The sequence below is a fragment of the Schistocerca piceifrons genome, chromosome 2, assembly GCF_021461385.2.
Source record: "Schistocerca piceifrons isolate TAMUIC-IGC-003096 chromosome 2, iqSchPice1.1, whole genome shotgun sequence".
Classification (NCBI taxonomy): domain Eukaryota; kingdom Metazoa; phylum Arthropoda; class Insecta; order Orthoptera; family Acrididae; genus Schistocerca; species Schistocerca piceifrons.
The window spans coordinates 1066329439-1066350048 of record NC_060139.1 but is presented as its reverse complement, the minus strand read 5'-3'; the positions used below and the strand labels follow the sequence as shown (position 1 = coordinate 1066350048).

Below are 20610 nucleotides of genomic sequence, written 5' to 3'. Positions count from 1 at the left end.
AGTCAATAAGAGTGAAGAGCAAAGTGCATTGTACTTAAGAGGTGGGAGGGAGATGACAAAAAATAGAAAGCAAGAAAATTGAAGATGTAGAAAACTGAAACAGAGTGAAGAAAGAAGTAGCTATTGTGATGAAATCCTGAGATGGAAGAAATTGTCATAAATTAAGGGCAGGTGGGTGGCGAGAAACAAGGACATATGTAGTGGTAGTTCCCACCTGCGGAGGTCTGAGGGGGGGCTCTGGGGAAAGAATCCAGATGGCACATGTGGTGAAACAGGCACAGAGTTCACAACTGTCATGTTGTAGAGCATGTTTGTTGGCAATATACACCATCTGCCAGTCACAACAGTACTGGCAGAAGTAAAGCTGTGAGGACGGGCCGCGAGTTGTGCTTGGGTAGCTCAGTTGGTAGAGCACTTGCCTGCGAAAGGCAAAGGTCCTGAGTTCGAGTCTCGGTCCGGCACAGAGTTTTAATCTGCCAGGAAGTTTCACAACAGTACAGTGTTCTCAACTTCTCATCTCTCCCCTCCTGAATTATCTGTACTATCCAAGGGTCTCGCTTTCAGCCTTAAACCTGCATTTGGTCATGCGTTGAACCCTGCCTCAAACAGTTCCGACTATGATCCATCTTGGTCCAGCACCCCTTACACCCCTTCCAAGAATTCCTCACATCCAGCATTGCTTCACAACCCTTCCTCAGGTCCCTACGACATTACCCAACCTGTTCTCTGTGACCCCACCCCATGTGGACCCGGGGATTAGAATAGGCCTGAGGTCTTCCTGCCTGTCGTAACAAGTGACTAAAAGGAGTCCCACACATTTCGGCCTTTATGTGATGGTTTCGTGTAGGGCTTGACCTCCATCTTTCAAAATTTTCCCAAAGAGTGAGCCAATTGGGGAAGGGTACCTTACGTGGTGCATTGTGTCCATCATGCCTTGATATCTTCAGCCAACTTCCTTGTCATCACACTGCAGTCCACCTCATTCTCCATCTCTTGGACGAGGACGCCTTCCTGGGTGCGTTTTCCACCATGCGCTATGCAGTGTCGCTTTTTGCGCTGATGGTGACCATGGACTTCTTTGCACCTCACATCCAGCACAGTAGCCAGTCCGTAGTGGTGGGGCTACCATGTACCCTGTTGGCTGTAGCCCCCTGACAATACAGCGATCGCTCTGCTGATGCCTGTGCCGTTAACTCCCCGCATATGCCATGGAGTAGATGCCAGTCATCCTGGGGCATTGGGACTTCCAGCAATGGCCATCCTGCCAGGAAGCCTTTGCTGCAGCTGGGTGGCACCGTGGGGAGGCCCCCTGGTCAGAGTGGATGGCATCAGGGCAGATGATGGATGATGAAGCGTACCACGTTATCACTTAATGGTGATCAAACACCAGTTGTCTCAAAGCGTTCCAAGGCTCAGTACAGTGCAAGAAAGTATGACCTTAAATCATTCTCCTCCCTGGCCACACCATGGGAGGAATGCTAGGCAGTGAACCTTACTCACCCCAGTACCTTGTATGTTCGAGAACTGATGGGGACTCCTTTGTTTCGATGAAGCCAGTTTTTTGTACAGCATAGAGGAAAAGTATGGGGAGGTGGAGGGCTTGTTCAAAATGCGACGTGGGTCATTCTTAATAAAAACAGCATCCTCTGCCCAGCCACGGACTTTACTCACTTGGAACAAGTTGGGGGATGTTTCTGTTACCATCTCACCACATAAGAGCTTAAATATGGTCCAGGGTATTATCTTCCACAGGGACCTTCTTTTACAGTCTGACGACGAGCTGTACACCTGCTTAGAACGACGAGGTGTCAATTTCGTCCGGTGCGCCCATCAGAGTCAGAGGGATAATCGGGTTGCCACCAGTGCCTCCATCTTGGCCTTTGAGGGTGACACCTTACCTGAGAAGATCAAGGTGATGGTCTATCACTGTGATGTCAAGCCATATATCCCTCCCCAGATGCGGTGCTTCAAGTGCTGGAAGTTCAGCCAATGTCTTCCTGCTGTACTTACAGCATCACATGTCGAGATTGTGGACGTCCATCACGTCCCAATACTCCGTGTGCCCTGCCTCCCATCAGTGTCAACTGCGGACTGCATCATTCACCTTGCTTGCCAGACTGCAGGATTTTACAGAAAGAGAAGAAAATCATGGAATACAAGACCCTGGACTGACTGATGTACACTGAGGCTAAGAGAAAATGTCAGAGCCTACATCCTGTGGCTACGACTTCCTCATATGCCGCCACTACGAGAACAGTTCTGCGAATTCTAGTCAGCTCTCAGACCCAGAAGGCTACATCTGTCCCCTTCATGGTGGGGGGCACTTCCCACCTGTTGTTCCCGCACCATCTACCTTGGGAGCACTCCCTCCCCCCCTCCCCCCCCTCCCCATCTATCGGGGACACCAGTTCCCACTTCTTGGCTGGAGAAGCGTAAGTCTTCTTCAGCTCCTCTAGCCAGGAAGGAGTCCCTTCAGTCACTCCCTTCCCAGGTTTCTGCTAATGGGAAAGATGACACCTGCCAGTGGCTGAAGTGCCCAAAAGCGGCTGGCCGTAGGGCTTCACGATCATCATCAGTCCTTGAGCCTGAATCAGTGAAGTCCTTCCAGCCAGAGAAACCCAAGGAGCAGTGAAAAAAGTCCAAAAAGAGGACCCCCAAGACCAAGGAAATTGCGGTGGCACCCACACCAACGCTACCTACAAGCTCTGCGGCTGAGGATGGAGTGGAGATTTTGGCATCCGCTGAGGACCTATATTTCGCCAGATCCTCACACAATGGATATAGACTGCTCAGGCAATAAATCGGTAGCAGCAGGTGACCCTGAGGCGTAAACTGCCTCATTGAATGTTCCATGCCTTCCCAGTCTCACAATGTCACCCTCGAGTGGAATTGCGGCAGTTTTTTCCACTGCCTGGCTGAGCTACAGCAACTGTTAAGCCTTACACCTGGTATCTGCATTGCCCTCCAGGAAACCTGGTTCCCAGCAATGCAGACCCCTGCTCTCTGCGGCTATAAGGGATATTACAGGAACCATAGCGACTATACTCGAGTGTCAGGTGGAGTTTCCATTTATGTACTAGATTCAGTCTGTAGTGAACATGTGCCCCTTAAAACCCCTCTTGAAGCTGTGGCTGTCAGAATAAGAACAGCACAGGAAATAACTGTCTGCAATGTATCTCTTCCTCCAGATGGTGCAATACTCCTGAAAGTATTAGCTGCACTGGTTGATCAACTCCCTAAACCTTTTCTACTTCTGGGAGATTTTAATGGCGATAACCCATTGTGGGGTCATACCGTGCTTATTGGCTGAGGCAGAGATTTCAAAATGTTACCATTGCAATTCAACCTCTGCCTCTTAAATACTGGGGCCGCTACACATTTCAGTGTGGCTCATGGTAGTTACTCGGCCATTGGTTTATCAACTTGCAGCCCAGGACTTCTCCCATGTAGCCACTGGGGAGCACATGACGACCTGTGTGGTAGTGACCAGTTCCCCATCTTCCTGTCACTGCCCCAGTGTCAGACACATTTGACGCCTACCGAGATGGGCATTGAACAAGGCAGACTGGGGAACTTTCATCTCTGCTGTCAAAGCTGAATCTCCCCCCACATGGTAACATCGATGTGATGGTTGAGCAGGTGACCAGCACAATTGTTTCTGCGACAGAAAACACAATCCCTCACTCTTCAGGGTGCCCGAGGCTTAAGGCAGCCCCTTGGTGGTTGCCGGAAGTCACTGAAGCAATTAAGGAGTGTCGGTGAGCTCTATGGCGGCATAAGCGGCACCCATCCCTGGATCACCTCATAGCCTTTAAATGGCTCTGTGCTCGTGTTCACTACCTTATCAAACAAAGGAGGAGGAGTGTTGGGAGAGATACGTCTCCACCATTGGGTGCCACGTGTCATCTTTTCGGGTACCAGGCCCCAACAGCTGTCCCCGGTGTTACCATAAATGGCAGTTATGTATCGACGCAAACACGATTGCCGAGCACTTTGCTGAACACTTTGCTCGAGCCTCTGCATTGGAGAATTACCCCACAGCCTTTCGCAAACTCAAATGGCGTCTGGAAGGTAATGTCCTCTCGTTCACTATGTGCTGCAGTGAATCCTATAATGCCCCATTTACAGAGTGGGAGCTCCTCAGTGCCGTTGCACATTGCTCTGACACAGCTCCTGGGCCTGATCATATCCACAGCCAGATAGTTAAACATCTCTCATCTGACTAGAAGTGACATCTTCTCGTCATCTTTAATCAGGTCTAGTGCAATGGTGTCTTTCCATCGTAATGGTGGAAGAACACCATCATTCCGGTGCTCAAACCCGGTAGGTATCAGCCCATCAGCCTCACCAACGTTCTTTGTAAGCTGCTGGAACGTATGGTATGTTGGCGGTTGGGTTGGGTCCTGGAGTCGCGTGGTTTGTAGTGCTTGCTCCATGTCAGGGCAGCTTCTGCCAGGGTTGCTCTACCACTGATAATCTTGTGTCCATTGAGTCTGCCATCCGAACAGCCTTTTCCAGACGGCAACACCTAATTGCCATCTTTTTTGACTTACGTAAAGCATACAACACGACTTGGCAACATCATATCCTTACCACGTTGTATGAGTGGGGTCTCCGGGAACCACTCCCATTTTTATCCAAAATTTCCTGTCGCTCTGGCTCTGTATTGAGTGTGTCATGCACTTCTGTCGGCATCGTACTGTTCATCTGGAACCCGCACTTTACTATAATGACGATCCACTCACTGTAGTGGAGACATATCAGTTCCTAGGACTGGTTTACGATGCTCGGTTGATTTTTCTCCCTCATCTTAGTCAGCTAAAGCAGAAGTGCTGGCAGCACCTCAATGCCCTCCGTTGCCTGAGCAACACTAATTGAGCTCCAGATCACTGTACGCTACTGCAGCTCTACAGAGCCCTCGTCCAATTCTGAATTGACTATGGGAGTGCGGTTTATGGTTTGGCAGTGCCTTCAGCATTGCATTTACTTGACCCTGTGCACGACTGTGGGGTTCGATTAGTGACAGGAGATTTTAGAATGAGTCCAGTGACCAGCGTACTGGTGGAGGCTGGTGTCCCTCCACTGCAGATCAGACATGCGCAACTGCTCACAAGTTATGCAGCACACATTAATAGTTCCCCTGAGCACCCGATTTACCGTCTCCATTTCCTGCCCCCGGCAGTCCATCTCCCGCATCGGCGGCCCAGATTGGGGCTAACAATTCCGGTTCGCATGCAGTCTCTTCTCTCTGAACTGGAGTCCTTGCCTTTACCACCTCTACTTGCGGTCCATTCACGTACGCCTTCATGGTGTACGTCTTGGCCACAGCTTCGTCTGGACCTTTTGCATGGCCCTAAGGACTCCATTAACCCCACCGCTCTCCACTCTCACTTCCTCTCGATTCTTGATGTGTTCTGGGGCTCAAAGAAAAAAAAAATTGGTTTACACCGACGGCTCAGTGTCGGATGGTCACGTGGGATTTGCATATGTTCATGGAGGACACGTTGGGCAGCACTCCTTGCCAGTTGGCTGATGTGTTTTCACTGCACAGCTGACGGCTGTATCTCGTGCTCTTGAGTACATCCGCTCATGCCCTGCCGAGTCATTTCTCCTCTGTACTGACTCATTGGGCATCCTACAAGCTATCAACCAATGATACCCTCACCACCCTCTGGTAGTGTCCATTCAGGAGTTCATCTATGCCCTGGAACAGTCCTGCCATTCCGTGGTGTTTGTGTGGACCCCAGGACACGTCGCAATCCCCGGCAACAAACTTGCCGACAGGCTGGTCAAACAGGCGATGTGGAAACTGCTTCTGGAGATAGGCGTCTCTGGAAACTGCTTCTGGAGATTGGCATCCCCGTGATTGACCTGCAATCATTATTACGCTGCAAGGTTATCAGATTTTGTAGGCGGAATGGCATAATTTCAATATGCGTGCCATTAAGGCCTCTATGTGGGCCTCTTGCAGGGAATCTGTGGTTCTGTGCCAGCTCCGCATTGGCCATACGTGGCTAAGACATGGCTACCTCCTCTGTCGCGAGGAGCCACCTTGGTGTCACTGTGGCTCACATATGACTGATGTCCATATCTTGCTGGACTGTACACTTTTAGTCCTTCTTCGACGGACTTCTAACCTTCCCAGCACCCTACCTTCAGTGTTTGGTGACAATGCCTCAACAGCAGATTTAGTTTTACGTTTTATTCCTGATGGAGTTTTTTTTATCATACCATCTAAGGGTTCACATGTAGCCTTCTCTCCAAGGTCGCCACCCTCTCTCCATTTTAACTCTGTTGCACTTTCTTTGCATTTGTTTGTCTTGGTGGTCATCTTTTCCCTACTTGTGTTCGTCTTGCCTTGTTTTCTTGGGGTGGACATTTTAATGTGTTGCAGAGTGGCTGGTTCATCCTTTTTTTATCATTGTGATCAGCCAGCCTAAATCATCTGATCTATGGTTTTACCTTCTTCTACTTTTCCTTGTGGTGTAAGTTTTCCCCCTTTGTTGTTCGTTCCATTCGTTTTGTTTTTAGGTGTGGTTCCCCATTCCTTTTCCCCCATTTATTTTCTCAAACGTACTTGGGTATTTTTGTACCTTGAGCCTTGTTTGCATCAGGAAAAAGGGACTGATGACCCTGTAGTTTAGTCCCTTTATACCCCAACCAACCAACCAACCGATCTGCATTCCCTGAAAGGTAATGACTCCATCATTATCCTCCCAGCAGACAAAGGATCTACCACTATGGTAGTTGGTTGAAAGGAGTATGTTAGTGAAGGTCCATGCCAGCTGTCTGACACTTCTATGTACAGCACCTGCCATCAAGTCCCATCCCTTTGATTCAAACTGACCTGCAGTCCATCCATAAAACCTCAGGATCCTCACAAGGACTAACACCTCAGCCCATAGAACTTCTTACTCCACCCAAACCATGCTTCCCCAACTTTTACCTTCTTCCTAAGATCCACAGACCCAATCATCCTGGCTGTCCTATAGTTGCTGGCTTCAAAACACCCACCGAACATATATCTGCCTTAGTTGATCAGCACCTGCAATCATAGTACAAAGACTTCCCTACTGTATCAAAGACACCAACCATTTCTTATATTGTCTGAATTCTGCACCCGTGCCACTCCCACCAAACACCTCGCTTGTCTCCATTGGTGCCACCTCCCTCTAAACGAACATCACTACATATGTGGTCTGTCTGCTGCTGAACATTTTTTCAGTCAGTGCCCATCTAATTCAAAACCGATGATGTCCTTAACAAACTTTATGCTTACCAACTACTACTTCACCTTTGAAGGGCAGACATACAAACAGATCAGGGGTACAACCATGGGAACCAGGGTGGCTCCTTCCTATGCCAACCTTTTCATGGGTCACTTGGAGGGAGATTTCCTGGGATCCATAGGTCTTGAGCCCCTGGTTTGGTTTAGATACATTGATGACAACTTTTCCATATGGACTCATGCCGACCTGATAAAATTCCTAAAATATCTGAATATCCCCCCCCCCCCCCTCCCCCCAGTTACATTTCGCATGGTCGTGTACCAAATCCCGTGACATTTTTTTTATGTTTGTCTTGTCCTCACCAAAGGCCAGCTACTCTCTCCTGTCCCCATTAAAGCTACTAACAACCAACAGTATTTACATTTTGACAGTTGCCCCTTCCATGCCAAACATTCCTTCCCATGCGACCTTGCATTTGTTCAGGTGCAGACTCTTTACAGCAATACACTGCAATTCTCACCTCTGCCTTCACTGGATGTAATTACCCCACCAGCCTAGTTCAAAAGCAGGTTTCCAGGGCCATCACATCCAATCCAAAAAACAACTTCGGGGCACACAAGTTGTCACTCAGTATTATCCTGGTCTGGAATATATTAATCAGCTACTTTGACAAGATTATGACTTCTTAAAATATGCCTGAAATGAGATACATTCCGTCTGATATTTTGCCCACCATACCTAGAATAGCTTCCCGTCTCCCTCTCAATCTCAGCAATACCCTTGTCAGACCCTACGCTTCTTCTGCACCCATTCCCTACCCTATGGCTCCTACCCCTCTGACCATACTTGTGAAAGACTTGCCCTCTGCACCCTCCTACCACCATCTACACCAGCCCTGTAAATGGCAAAACATATACTATCAAAAGGAGAGCCACCTGTGAAATGACATATCATATACCAGCTGTTCGGCCTTTTACACCTGCATGACTATTAGGATGAATGGGCATAGGCAACAATATCCTGTTGCAGAGCATGCTTTTCAATATGACAGTTGTGACCTCAGTGCTTGTTTCACCACATGCACCATCGGGATCTTCCCCCAGACAAGCAGTTTCTCAGAACTCCACAGGTGGGAACTACCACTATAACGTGTCCTTGGTTCTCGTCATCCATCTGGCCTTAATTTACATTAATTTATTCAGTCTCAGCATTTCTTTACAGTAACTACTCCTTTCTTCACTCTTGTTTTACTTTTCTACATTTTTAATTTTTTTACCTGTCTTTTTTTTGCTGTCCACCTCCCAACTCTGTTACGTACAATAGTCTTAGCTTTTCACTCTTACTAACTTGTACATGAAGTTTCAGCAGTAATTCCCTGTCTTCTACCATTAAGACCTCATATTATCAGATCTCATCAGGTGCAGTCCCCAAGAATCAGTTTTTCCTTCTCATCCCATCCCTGAAGTCTGTCCTGGGTGACTTTTCTGAAATCTACCCCTTTTCCTAGACCTCTCCAGTCTCTTTCTTTCACCTGTCTTCCTTCCCCTTCACCCCTTTTGCCAGAAGGAGCCACTGGCTCTGAAAGCTTGTATAATTATAGCCTTCTTTTATGTGCATGTTCTGCCACCGCTTAGTGAGTAGATTTTTTATCTATACAATTACATTATATTTTTTTGTTACATGTGAATCTTGAGTGGGAAAAAATAAATGTCAGATCCTATCCTCTGCATAGTCGTGAAAGAATCTAATAGAGAAGTTTTTCTACTTTTCATATAAACTGGAGATTATTTAATTTAACATGCATGATGCTGATTTAAAACTCTCACTTCACATATTGTGGTAATATTTTCTTAAGATATACTTGAAATTTAATACAATACAGCTGTGACCATCTATTTACATATTCTGCAAACCACTTTCACACATCCTGTTACATAAATATTTAAGTTTGAATTGTTCATGTGTCTGTGTTAACTCATTAAAATTTTTTTCCACCTAGAATGAAGATGAGAAGTTACATCAGTTGCGTATTGAGAAACTATCAAGTATTCTTAGTGGTGAAGTATCCATAGATCTCCACTTGCAGTTTCTCATTCGTAGCAACCATTCTGATATGCTTATACTCAAAAACACAAAAGATGCTATCAGAGTATCTATATGTCATACTGCCACAGTTATTGCCAATGCTTACATGCACAGTGGCACGACGAGTGATCAGTTCCTTCGGTAAGTTACAGAACTGTAAACATTATTTACATATTAGTTTCCAAAACATTTTCAGAGTCCCTGTAAGTGTGTGTGTGTGTGTGTGTGTGTGTGTGTGTGTGTGTGTGTGTGTGTGTGTACACACAGAACATGTATTAATAGAGATATAGTGCTGGTAGGTCACCATCAGTTCAGGAGTGGTGTGTCTGTATAGTGATACACATTTTATAGTGTTATCTACCCACTTTCAGCTTAATCATCATCTCAGTTTAGGATTATAGAATGTTAAATGTTCCTAAAAACTGGTAGTAAAACTGTAAAAAATTCTTCTTGTCTTATCATTTTGTTGTTATACAATATTTTTTTTTTTAAATGGGGCTGCTTGGTCTCATAAATAAAAATGTCAAAGGTCTGTACTTCTTGGTCTCATCTTTCGTCAGAGCAATGATTTGCAAGAGCCCGCCTTCCCAAGTATGTTGGGTGGTTCTGACAATGTCTAAGTATGCTGTGGCAGATCTGCTTTTTTTTTTTCCATGGTAAAATGTTAATGTAATGGTGTATTTTACCTGATCCATTTGTATGTTATTGGTGAATGAAGAAACTAAGGGGATGAGCATCCACAGAAAATGTGGAGGGCACATGACATGCTCAAAGACTATAAACTGATGACTAGTACATGCGCTTTTTACTGTGTACAGAGAATGGTAATGTTCATATTGTGATAACCTGGCAGCTGGTAATGGGCACCACAGGAAGCAGTGCAGCTCATTGGACTAAAGCCTAGAACAGTAGTGTCAGCAAGGGCACTTTTTGTGGTACTGCATTTTCTTGGTGTCACCAATAGGTGGATAGTTTTTGGTAAACACTCAGAAGAGCAGATGTACTATTTTGTGTGCCAAATTTGGAACTTTCTAATATTTTTAGCAGATTTTTCATAGTTAAGTTGCTTTATAAGAAATTGTCATCACCACACCTTCTATGTGTGTTTCTTTTTTTGAATGAATAGTGTGTTGACAGACTGATCGGTAGTCAAGAGGTAGACTGTTCAAAGAAAAAGGTCAGTTACAGCTAATGATTGGAGATTGGCTACAATTACTGAAGTGTTCAGGTAGCAGTATCAGCTGTATATAGTGTACAACAAAATTAATTTTGCTGTGTCGAATATCTTGCCAACTCTTAGAATTACAACCCCTATTTTTTTTAATAAAAGTTAGTTATTGGCCTTTCTCACAGCAGATGTTTCCACAATTACTTCATGTTATTACTACTAAACGTGCTGTTCTCTGTTGCTCTTGTTGGGTAATTACAACCAGACACTGACACTGATAACCACCTCACATTGTCACATTTCATAGTGGGTACAGGATCTTGGAAGGAGGAGTAGAGGGGGCTTTAAGAAAGATGAAGAATCATAAAGCTAGTGGAATTGATGGAATACCAGCAGAATTGTTTAAGAGCCTTGAGAATAGTGGTGTGGAAGAACTAACTTACATATGTGTAAGATGTATGAGAAAGGTAAATGGCCAGGTGACTTCCACTAGGCAGTAATGATCCTGATTGAGAAAATAGCAGTGCCAAGAAATGTGAGGATTTTAGAACCATAAGTTCAATTTCTCATGCAGCAAAAGTTCCACTAAGGGTGATACATAGAGACTTCACAGTAGAGTGGAAAAAACGTATGCACAAGAGCAGTATGGATTTAGAAGAGGGGAAGGTACAAGGTATGCAGTTGGACTGCTGAGAATTATTGGCGAGAGATACATTGAAAGAAAAATAGGAGTTTATACTGTTTTCATTGACTTGGAGAAAGCCTGTGATAGAGCACAGTAGAATAAACAATGGTGTTGACTGGAGGGATAGAAGGCTGATTAAGAACCTACACCTAAAACCAAAAATAAGAGTGCAGATTTGGAATGGAGATGACTGTGGAAAGCACAATTGGAAGGGGAGTGAGGCAATACTCTTTAACATATATCTGTAACAATTTAGAAATGTTTGAAATAAAAAGAGGGGTGTGGGTAGGTGGCAGAAGGATAGAATGTATCAGCCTTGCAGATATGAGGTTATTGGCAGAGAGTGAAAAAACTATGGTTGGAGTGTGAAATGAGTTAAATAAGACCTGTGGGGAACTTGGAATGAGAATAATAAGAAAAGACAAAATGCATGGTGATAATTACAAGGAAAATAAAAACTATAAGGAAAATAAAAACAACTAAAAATTAGAGCAGGAAGATATAGAAAGAGTTAGTGATTTCAGATACCTGCAAAGCATAATTACAGACAACACGATATGTAATAAGGAGGTGAAAACACGTATAGCAGTTGCCAAGGAGACATGGAGACATTTAACAAGAAGAGGAGACTTCTATGTAGGTGTGTGGACAGGGACTTAAGGAAGAAACTGGTGAAGCACTTTATATGGAGTGTGACATTATATGGAGCTGAGATGTGGACACTGAGGATAGGGGAAGAAAGAAGAATAGAAGCATTTGAAATTTGGATTTGGAGGGGAATGGAAGGCATAAAATGGGCAGACTAAGTGAGAAATAAGACTAAGTGAGAAATAAGATGTTGGGAAGAGAGAGAGAAATTTTAAAGGCAATCAGAAGGAGGAAACACATTTGACTTGGAAATTGGGTGAGAAGACATTGTTTACTGATGGATGCAGTGGAAGGAATGGTGAATGGGGGGTGGGGGGAAGAGGAGGAGGAGATGGTATAAGGATAGGAAACAATTATGAGAAAACAAACAGCGTAGCAGATAACAGGATTGCGTGGAGAGCTAAATGTGAAGACCTGCCACACACTATGAACGCACACTTTTTTAGTGGCAAGGCATGGTCAATTAAGATTGAGTTGGCAAGTGAGCAGTGTCAGTAGGCCTCAAAGCAAAGAAAATGATTGGGTCAGTCAGGCGAATTGCACTTCCTCTTGATTTGCTGTCTCTCTTCAAGTGTGAGATGTTTGCTGTATTATGGTGTGACAGCAGATGTCTAGGCTTATTTGGAGTGTGTGTCAATTGCAGAAAACTCAAGACAACTCTACATTCTGCTGATAACTTTCACCACCAATGCCTCTCTTCCCCATGTTTGATGTAGCATTTTCCTGTGGAATAGTTGTGCTAAATGTCAGGGTGGTTTGAGGTAAATAGTGAACACCAAATGGCCTGTTACATACTTGTCGCCCTCCCCTCTCCCCACCCCCACAGTACCAACTGAATAGCAACTCCTACTGCATAAGAATCAAACAATGGAAAATCCAGGATGGAATGTAACAATACCAGAGAAGGAAAGTTGCTACTCACCATATAGCGGAGATGCTGAGTTGCGATAGGCATAATAAAACACACACACACACACACACTTGCAACACATCTGCAGTCTCAGAGAGCTGAGACCACACTGCGAACAGCAGCACCAGTGCATGATGGGAGTGGCGACTCGGTGGGGGTAAGGAGCAGACTGGGGTTGGGAGGGGGAGAGATAGTATGGTGGGAGTGGAGGACAGTCAAGTGTTGCAGTTTGGATGGAGGGCAGGAGAGAAGGTGTAGAGGGGGGGGGGGGGGGTAAGTACTGGAAAGGTGAGAAAATAAAAGACTGGGTGTGGCGGTGAAATGACGGCTGTGTAGTGCTGGAATGGGAACAGGAAGGGGGATGGATGGGTGAGGACAGTGACTAACCTGCATCCAGTCGCCACTCCCATCATGCACCAGTGCTGCTGTTCGCAGTGGAGTCTCAGCGCTCTGGGAATGCAGATGTGTGTGCAAGTTGCGTCTCTCTCTCTCTCTCTCTCTCTCTCTCTCTCTCTCTCTCTCTCTCTCTCTCTGTGTGTGTGTGTGTGTGTGTGTGTGTGTGTGTGTGTGTGTGTGTGTGTGTGTGCTACTGACATAGGCCTTAATGGCCGAAAGCTTTAATTGCGTGAATCTTTTTATTGTGCCTGTCGTGAATCAGCATCTCCGCTATATGGTGAGTAGCAACTTTCCTTCTCTGGTATTGATACTGCATAAAAAAGTTTATATGCAGCTGGAACTGCTGTTGAATCAAATTGGTGACACTTGGGATACCATATCCCAGGAAGAACATGCTGAACAAAATAACAAAAATGGAAATGTGCTTCAACAATGTTACTTTAAACTTGCTGTTGTTGATGCTGCTGGCGTCATCATCTTCAGTTCAAAGACTGGTTTAATGGAGCTCTCCATGCTACTCTAACCTGTGCAAGTCTCATCGCCTTCAGGACCACCTCCATGGTGCAGTGGTAGCATTACCGCCCACCATGCAAAGGGGACCGGGTTCGATTGCCAGCAGGGGCCTGGGTGTTGTGTGCCTTTCATCATAATTTTAATCATCATTGACACGGAAGTCGCCAAAGTGGCGTCAACTAAAAAGTCTCGCAATACAGCAGCCGAATCCCGAAGGGGATATCCCGGCCAATAAATGCCATATGATGATTTAATTTCATTTTTCATTATCTCCAAATAACTATACTGCAACTTACATCCTTCTGAATCATCTTACTGTATTCATCTCTTGGGTCTTAAACCCCAGGTACCTCCAGTCTAAATTGATGGTCCCTTGATGTCTCAGAATGTGTCCTATCAGCTGATCCCTTCTTTTAGTCAGGTTGTGCTTCATTTTCTCCTCAATTCTGTTACCACCTCATTAGTTACATGGTCTAGTCATTTAATCTTCAGCATTATTATGTAGTACCACATTTCAGAACTTCTATTCTCTTCTTATCTAAATTGTTTATCATCGCCGTTTCACTCCATACAAATACTCTGAGAAAAGATTTTGTAACGCTTAATTCCACATTTGATGATAATGAATTTCTCTTTTCTTTCCATTGCCAGTATACATTTTATATCCTCTCTACTTTGACCATCATCAGTTATTTTGCTGCCCAAGTAACAAAACTCGTCTAGGCTTTAAGTATCTCATTTCCCAGTCTAATTCCCTCAGCATCATCTGATTTAACTAGACTACATTCCGTTACTGTTGATTCGCTTTTGTTGATGTTTACCTTACACCCATCCTCCTTTCAAGATGCTGTCCATTCCATTCTACAATTCTTCAGAGTCCTTTGCTGTCTCTGGTAGAATTACAGTGTCATCGGTAAACCTCTAAAGTTTTTATTTCTTCTCCCTGATCTTTAATTATCGTTCTAAATTTTTCTTTGTTTTCCTTTACTGCTTGCTCAATGTACAGATTGAATAACTTTGGATAAGCTACAGCCATGTCTCACTCCCTTCCCCAGCAGTGCTTCCTTTTTGTCCTCCTCAACTCTCATAATTGCCGTCTGGTTTCTGCACAAGTTGTAAATAGCCTTCCATTTGCTGTGTTTTATGTCTGCTACCTTCAGAATTTCAAAGAGAGTGTTAGTCAACATTGTCAAAAGCTTTCTCCAAGTCTCCAAATGCTATAAACATAGGTTTGCCTTTCCTTGACCTACCTTCTAAGATAAGTTTTGGGTTCAGTACTGCCTCGTGTGTTACTAAATTTCTGTGGTATCCAAACTGATCTTCCTCGAGGTCCACTTCTACCAGATATTCCATTCTTCTGTAAACAGTTCGTGTTAGTAAATTCTTCATTTGTGTGGCCATATTGTTAATTGCAAAGATAGAATGAAAATACGCTCAAGAATTTGTATTAGTATTTTGCAGCCATGTATTATCAAATTGATAGTTTGGTAATTCTCACACCTGTCAGCACCTGCTTTCTTTGGAGGTTTAATTATTAAATTATTCTTGTAGTCCGAGGGTATTTGCCTGTCTCATTCATCTTGCACACCAGATGGAAGAGTTTTGTCATGGCTGGATCTCCCAAGTCTATCAGTAGTTCTGATCGAACATAGTCTACCTCTGTGGCCTTATTTTGACATAGGCATTTCTGTGCTCTGACAAATTCTTTTCTGACTCACATCTCCCATATCATCTTCATCTACCTCCTCTTCCATGTCTATAATATTGCCTTTATGTTCGTCTCCCTTGTATAGAACCTTTATATATTCCTTCCATCTTTAAGCTTTTCCTTCTTTGCTTATGACATATGAGCTCTTGATATTCATACAGCTGCTTCTCTTTCCGCCAAAGGTCTTTTTATTTTCCTGTAGGCAGTACCTATTTTTTCCCATAATGAACTGTGCTTTTTAAATCCTTACATTTGTCCTTTAGCTATTTGTGCTTAACCATTTTGCATTTCCTGTCACTCACTTTTTGGATGTTTGTATTCCCTTTCATCTGCTTCATTGGCAGCATTTTTTTATATTCTCTCCTTCCATCAATTAATTTAAACATCTCTTGTGTTATCCAAATATTTCTGCTAGGCCTTGTCATTCTACTTATTTGATCTTCTGCTGCCTTCACTATTTCATCTCTCAAAGAAGCTCCTCTTTCGTTTTCTACTATACTCCTTTCCCCAGTTCCTGTCTTGCCTAATGCTCCCTCTGAAACTATGAAAAAGTCTGGTTCTTTCAACATATCCAGGTCCCATCTACTTAATTTGCTATCTTTTTACGGTTTCTTTAGTTTTAATCTACAGTTCAAAACCAATCAATTGTAGTCTGTCCACATATGCCCCCAGAAATGTCTTGCTACATAAAATCTTGTTCCGAAATCTCTCTTACCATTGTGTAATCAATCTGAAACCTTCCAGTGTCTCAGTATGTGTACAATCTTCTTTCGTGATTCTTAAACCAAGTTGAAACACTCCCTATTAATGTGACTTGGATTGCCATGAACCAAAACAGGAATCTAACTTTAATTTTGATATGACCGTGGCCTAATAAATAAATCTGATTATATTTAGCTGCTTTGTTAGTTGTTTCTGGTCAGGGTGTGGATGCTAAACAATGTTCGCACAGTAATAAAGGATTTTGCAATAATCAACATAAAGATGTTTTACACTGTTAGAGTGATATATTTGCTTCGACACAATATGAGGCAGACACTACTTTCGTCTCGTGCTTTTGATTATGGTTAATCTCATCACAGATATGAATTCTTGGTATTACATCAGTTGCTATAGTAATGGTGAATACATACAATCCTCACACCAGTCAAATACAGGGTGTTTATGCTAGAATATTGGGGTTTTAATATAATAAATATTATTATGCGTTAAAACTCCGATATTCATTTGTAAACACCCTTTATTTAGCTGGTGTGGGTGATTTGAACAAAAATGTACAGCACACTTTAAACCTTTATAAACACTCATAAGAAATATAATTTGTCATGAGTTTGTAATGTTTTGCTGAGGGTCAACCCATGGTGGTAGGGCTCACTCATCCATTACAACGCAATGCATAGCTCTCAACTCCATCTGGACTCAATGGACTCAAGACTCAAACTCTTCTGACACTTCACTTACTTAACACTAGTGGCACTTAAAAATAGATTTTGCTTGCTTTAAACCTGTGCAAGGGAAAAAAAAGATGTTATCATTGGGTAAGGAATCACAAACCCCTTACAGAGTGTCAGCAATGATTAAATTATGCTATGTACAAAATTCTACCAGGCGCTTCCTCTTTCCTTCCTTTCCCCCAAGTCTGTGTTCACTTACAAATTTTTCTTCTCTTCCTTTTCCTATTATTTGAATTCCAGCTCCCTATCACAATTAAATTTTTGTCTCCTTTAACTATCTGAATTTTTTTTGATCTTGTCATACATTTCTTCAGTCTCTTCATCTGTAGAGCTAGTTGGCATAAGCTGGTACTACTGTGGTAAGTGTGGGCTTTGCATCTACCTTGGCTACGATATGCTTTCACTATACCATTCATAGTATTGTCCATGCAGAATGCTGTGGCTGGTATATGCACAAAAGACAGTGCACGCATAGGGAGAGCGGTAGTGGTGGGAGTTACAGGCAAGCATTGATAAGGAAATGCTGAGTGCTGGAAGGGAAGTGCCTATGCTCACATCTTTTGTAAATACTAAGTGGCCCCCTCTGTGCGCACACTTTCGTGGTGACCATTCAAAAAGATCTGCTGTCACATCTGCTTTGGTTAGTATCTAAAAAGAAGTCCTCCAAATATGCAGCAATTTATTTTTGCTGGCTTCTTAACCATTTGTAACTTTCAGAGAACTGTCTTGAGAGACAAATTTTGAGTGAAACCTACACATCTCCGGTTGCCATGTTAAAATTTCTTTCTTTTCCCAAAACGCAGCAGAGTTTACACAGTCTCACCTCACTGTTTTGTGCAGACACAGTTGTGAGAGAATTCTGAAACAGTGGTGTATTAAGTTTATTAAGTGATGAACTGAGGAAAAGTGAGGTCAATATCTTACGAAAAAGCAAGTTGTGCAAGTTGGCAGTACAAAAAAGTGTAATGTCTTCACTGATCTTCCAAAACCCAAGCATTTCTTATTTCATCAGCTATCGATGGCCCTTAAAAACTGCATTCTTTCATCAAAAAATCCTGTAGTTACTGGAATAACTCGGTAGATAATGAGGTTTTACGTAATAATGACATAGCAAAATACTCTCCTCTTTGCACACTATCATTTGCCAAAGTCTCATTTCGATATCTGAAACCGTTTATGAAATATGAGGAATATTGTGGATATCTCACTCTGGCTTTATTGTTGGCACACTGCAATTGCAAATGAGTGTGCTCTGTCAGACAAATTTTCTTGGGATTGCTTAAGCCTAAAGAAAAATTCAGTGTGTTAGCTTAATTTCATATGCAACAACATAGTATGTAATATGCAGCAAACCCAAAATCACAGTGACCTATATTTTTCATTGCAAACTTTTTCGAACATTGCATAGTCTCTTGAATCCATGTAAATATCACAATCGTCGTGAATCTCTCATATAAAGCTATAAGTAAAACAAAAGTGAAGTTGAAACTTCCTGGCAGATTAAAATTGTGTGCTGAACTGAGACTTGAACTTGGGACCTTTGCTTGTCGCGGGCAAGTGCTCTACCAACTGAGCTACCCAAGCACAGCTCACACCCTGTCCTCAAAGCTTTACTTCTGCCAGTACGTCATCTCCTACCTTCCAAACTTTACAGAAGCACTCCTGAAAGAAAGGATATTGCGGAGACATGGCTTAGCCACTCTGCAGAGTGAAAATCTCATTCTGGAAACATCCCCCAGGCTGTGGCTAATCCATGTCTCCGCAGTATCCTTTCTTTCAGCAAGTTTCGCAGGACAGCTTCTGTAAAGTTTGGAAGGTAGGACATGAGGTACTGGCAGAAGTAAAGCTGTGAGGACAGGACGTGAGTCGTGCTTGGGTAGCTCAGATGGTAGAGCACTTGCCCACGAAAGGCAAAGGTCCCGAGTTAGAGTCTCGGTTTGGAACACAGTTTTAATCTGCCAGGAAGTTTCATATCAGTGCACACTCCGCTGGAGAGTGAAAATCTCATCCTAAAAATGAAGTTTTTTACTGAATAGTTTCTGTAAAATCGTTTGAGAAAGACATCAGGGTATGTGTTTTGATTCTGTCATTCCTGACCAGCCGAAAGGTGGAAAATATTTGTTGGCCTCTCCTTCTGAACCATAAAATGAACTCCCCCATCACTTTGAATGAAAACTGGTCACTGCGTAGTGGCCACTGTGTCCTGCGTGGACTCTTACCCCCAATCCTGTTTTCTTATTCATTATTAAACCTACTCTTGCATTACCCCAATTTGATTTTTATTTATAATCCTGTATTCAACTGACCAGATTTCCTGTTCCTCCTGCCACCGAACTTCACTAATTCCCATTACAACTGATTTCAACCTCTCCATTTCCCTTTTTAAATTTTCTAACTTAACTACCCGACTAAGAAATCTTAACATGCCACACTCAAGTTCATAGAATGCCAATTTCGTTTGTCCTGATGATGACGTCCATCTGAGTAATCCCCACTAGAGATCTGAATGGGGGACTATTTCCCTCTGGAATATTTTACACAAGTGGATGCTATCATTATTTAACCATACAGTCCAGTTGCATGCCTTCAAGAAACGTTACAGCTGTAATTTTTGCGTGCTTTCAGCCGTTCATAGTACATGGTTGGTGTTGCAAAGTGAGATCAATCATCCAGGCTGTTGCCCCTGCAACTACTGATTAGGTTGCTGCCCCTCTTCAGGAACCACATATTTGTCTGGCATCTCAATAGATACCCCTCCGATGTGGTTTACCTGTGGTACAGCTACTGTATCGTTGAGGCACACAGGCCACCCAACTAATGGCAAGGTCCATGTTCATGGGGAGGACTTTCAACATATTGAGACCATTATCTTACTTGTTGAAATGAGTCACAGTTGTTGATAATGATCAGAATTACTTTTTTCCTTTGATATTACATTAATTTTGTGATGTGTTTATTGTATCTTTTATGTACTTGGCCAGTTTCAATGGATATATTATTCAATTTCAGAGACAATTTAGAATGGTTAGCAAGAGCAACAAATTGGGCCAAAATGACGGCTACGGCATCTCTCGGTGTTATACACAGAGGCCACGAGCAAGAGGCTCTTGCACTGATGCAGAGCTACCTGCCCCGTGAAGTTGGACCGAGCTCGGGCTATTCGGAAGGTGGAGGGCTCTATGCATTAGGACTCATACATGCAAACCATGGAGCTCGTATTATTGATTATCTGCTGGGACAGTTAAAAGATGCAGAAAATGAGGTAAGTTAATAAGAGGAGTTACAGTTAAAAATAGTGTGAGGACATAAGAGTATTTTCTCTAAATTAGGGGAATCAAAAACCAAATGCAGAGTATGGACAGCTGCCCAGAAAGTATTGAGGAAATGCCAGTTGTTTTTTTATTAAGATTTAGTATTGTATCATTCTCTTGGCTCATGCTTTCATGCACAATGCATTTTATCCAGTGCACTGGGTCTATAGCTGGATTTCAGCACCAAGGATATATATATATATAAAACAAAGATGAGATGACTTACCGAACGAAAGCGCTGGCAGGTCGATAGACACACAAACGTACACACAAAATTCAAGCTTTCGCAACAAACTGTTGCCTCATCAGGAAAGAGGGAAGGAGGGGGGAAGACGAAAGGAAGTGGGTTTTAAGGGAGAGGGTAAGGAGTCATTCCAATCCCGGGAGCGGAAAGACTTACCTTAGGGGGAAAAAAGGACAGGTATACACTCGCACACACGCACATACCCATCCACACATACAGACACAAGCAGCAACAGCTGTATATATATGAAATATGTCTG

General features: G+C 43.3%; 1 protein-coding gene across 2 annotated transcripts in view; it reads left to right on the top strand.

Annotated features, from left to right (window-relative positions):
* The window catches only part of LOC124777890 (26S proteasome non-ATPase regulatory subunit 1), a 361280-nt gene that overhangs the window by 33386 nt on the left and 307284 nt on the right, over positions 1-20610 (top strand). For both annotated transcript variants that reach the window (XM_047253435.1, XM_047253434.1), the window contains exons 7-8: positions 9229-9455; positions 19806-20058. In XM_047253435.1, coding sequence (XP_047109391.1) covers positions 9229-9455; positions 19806-20058 — 480 coding nt within the window. The remainder of the gene's footprint in view (positions 1-9228; positions 9456-19805; positions 20059-20610) is intronic.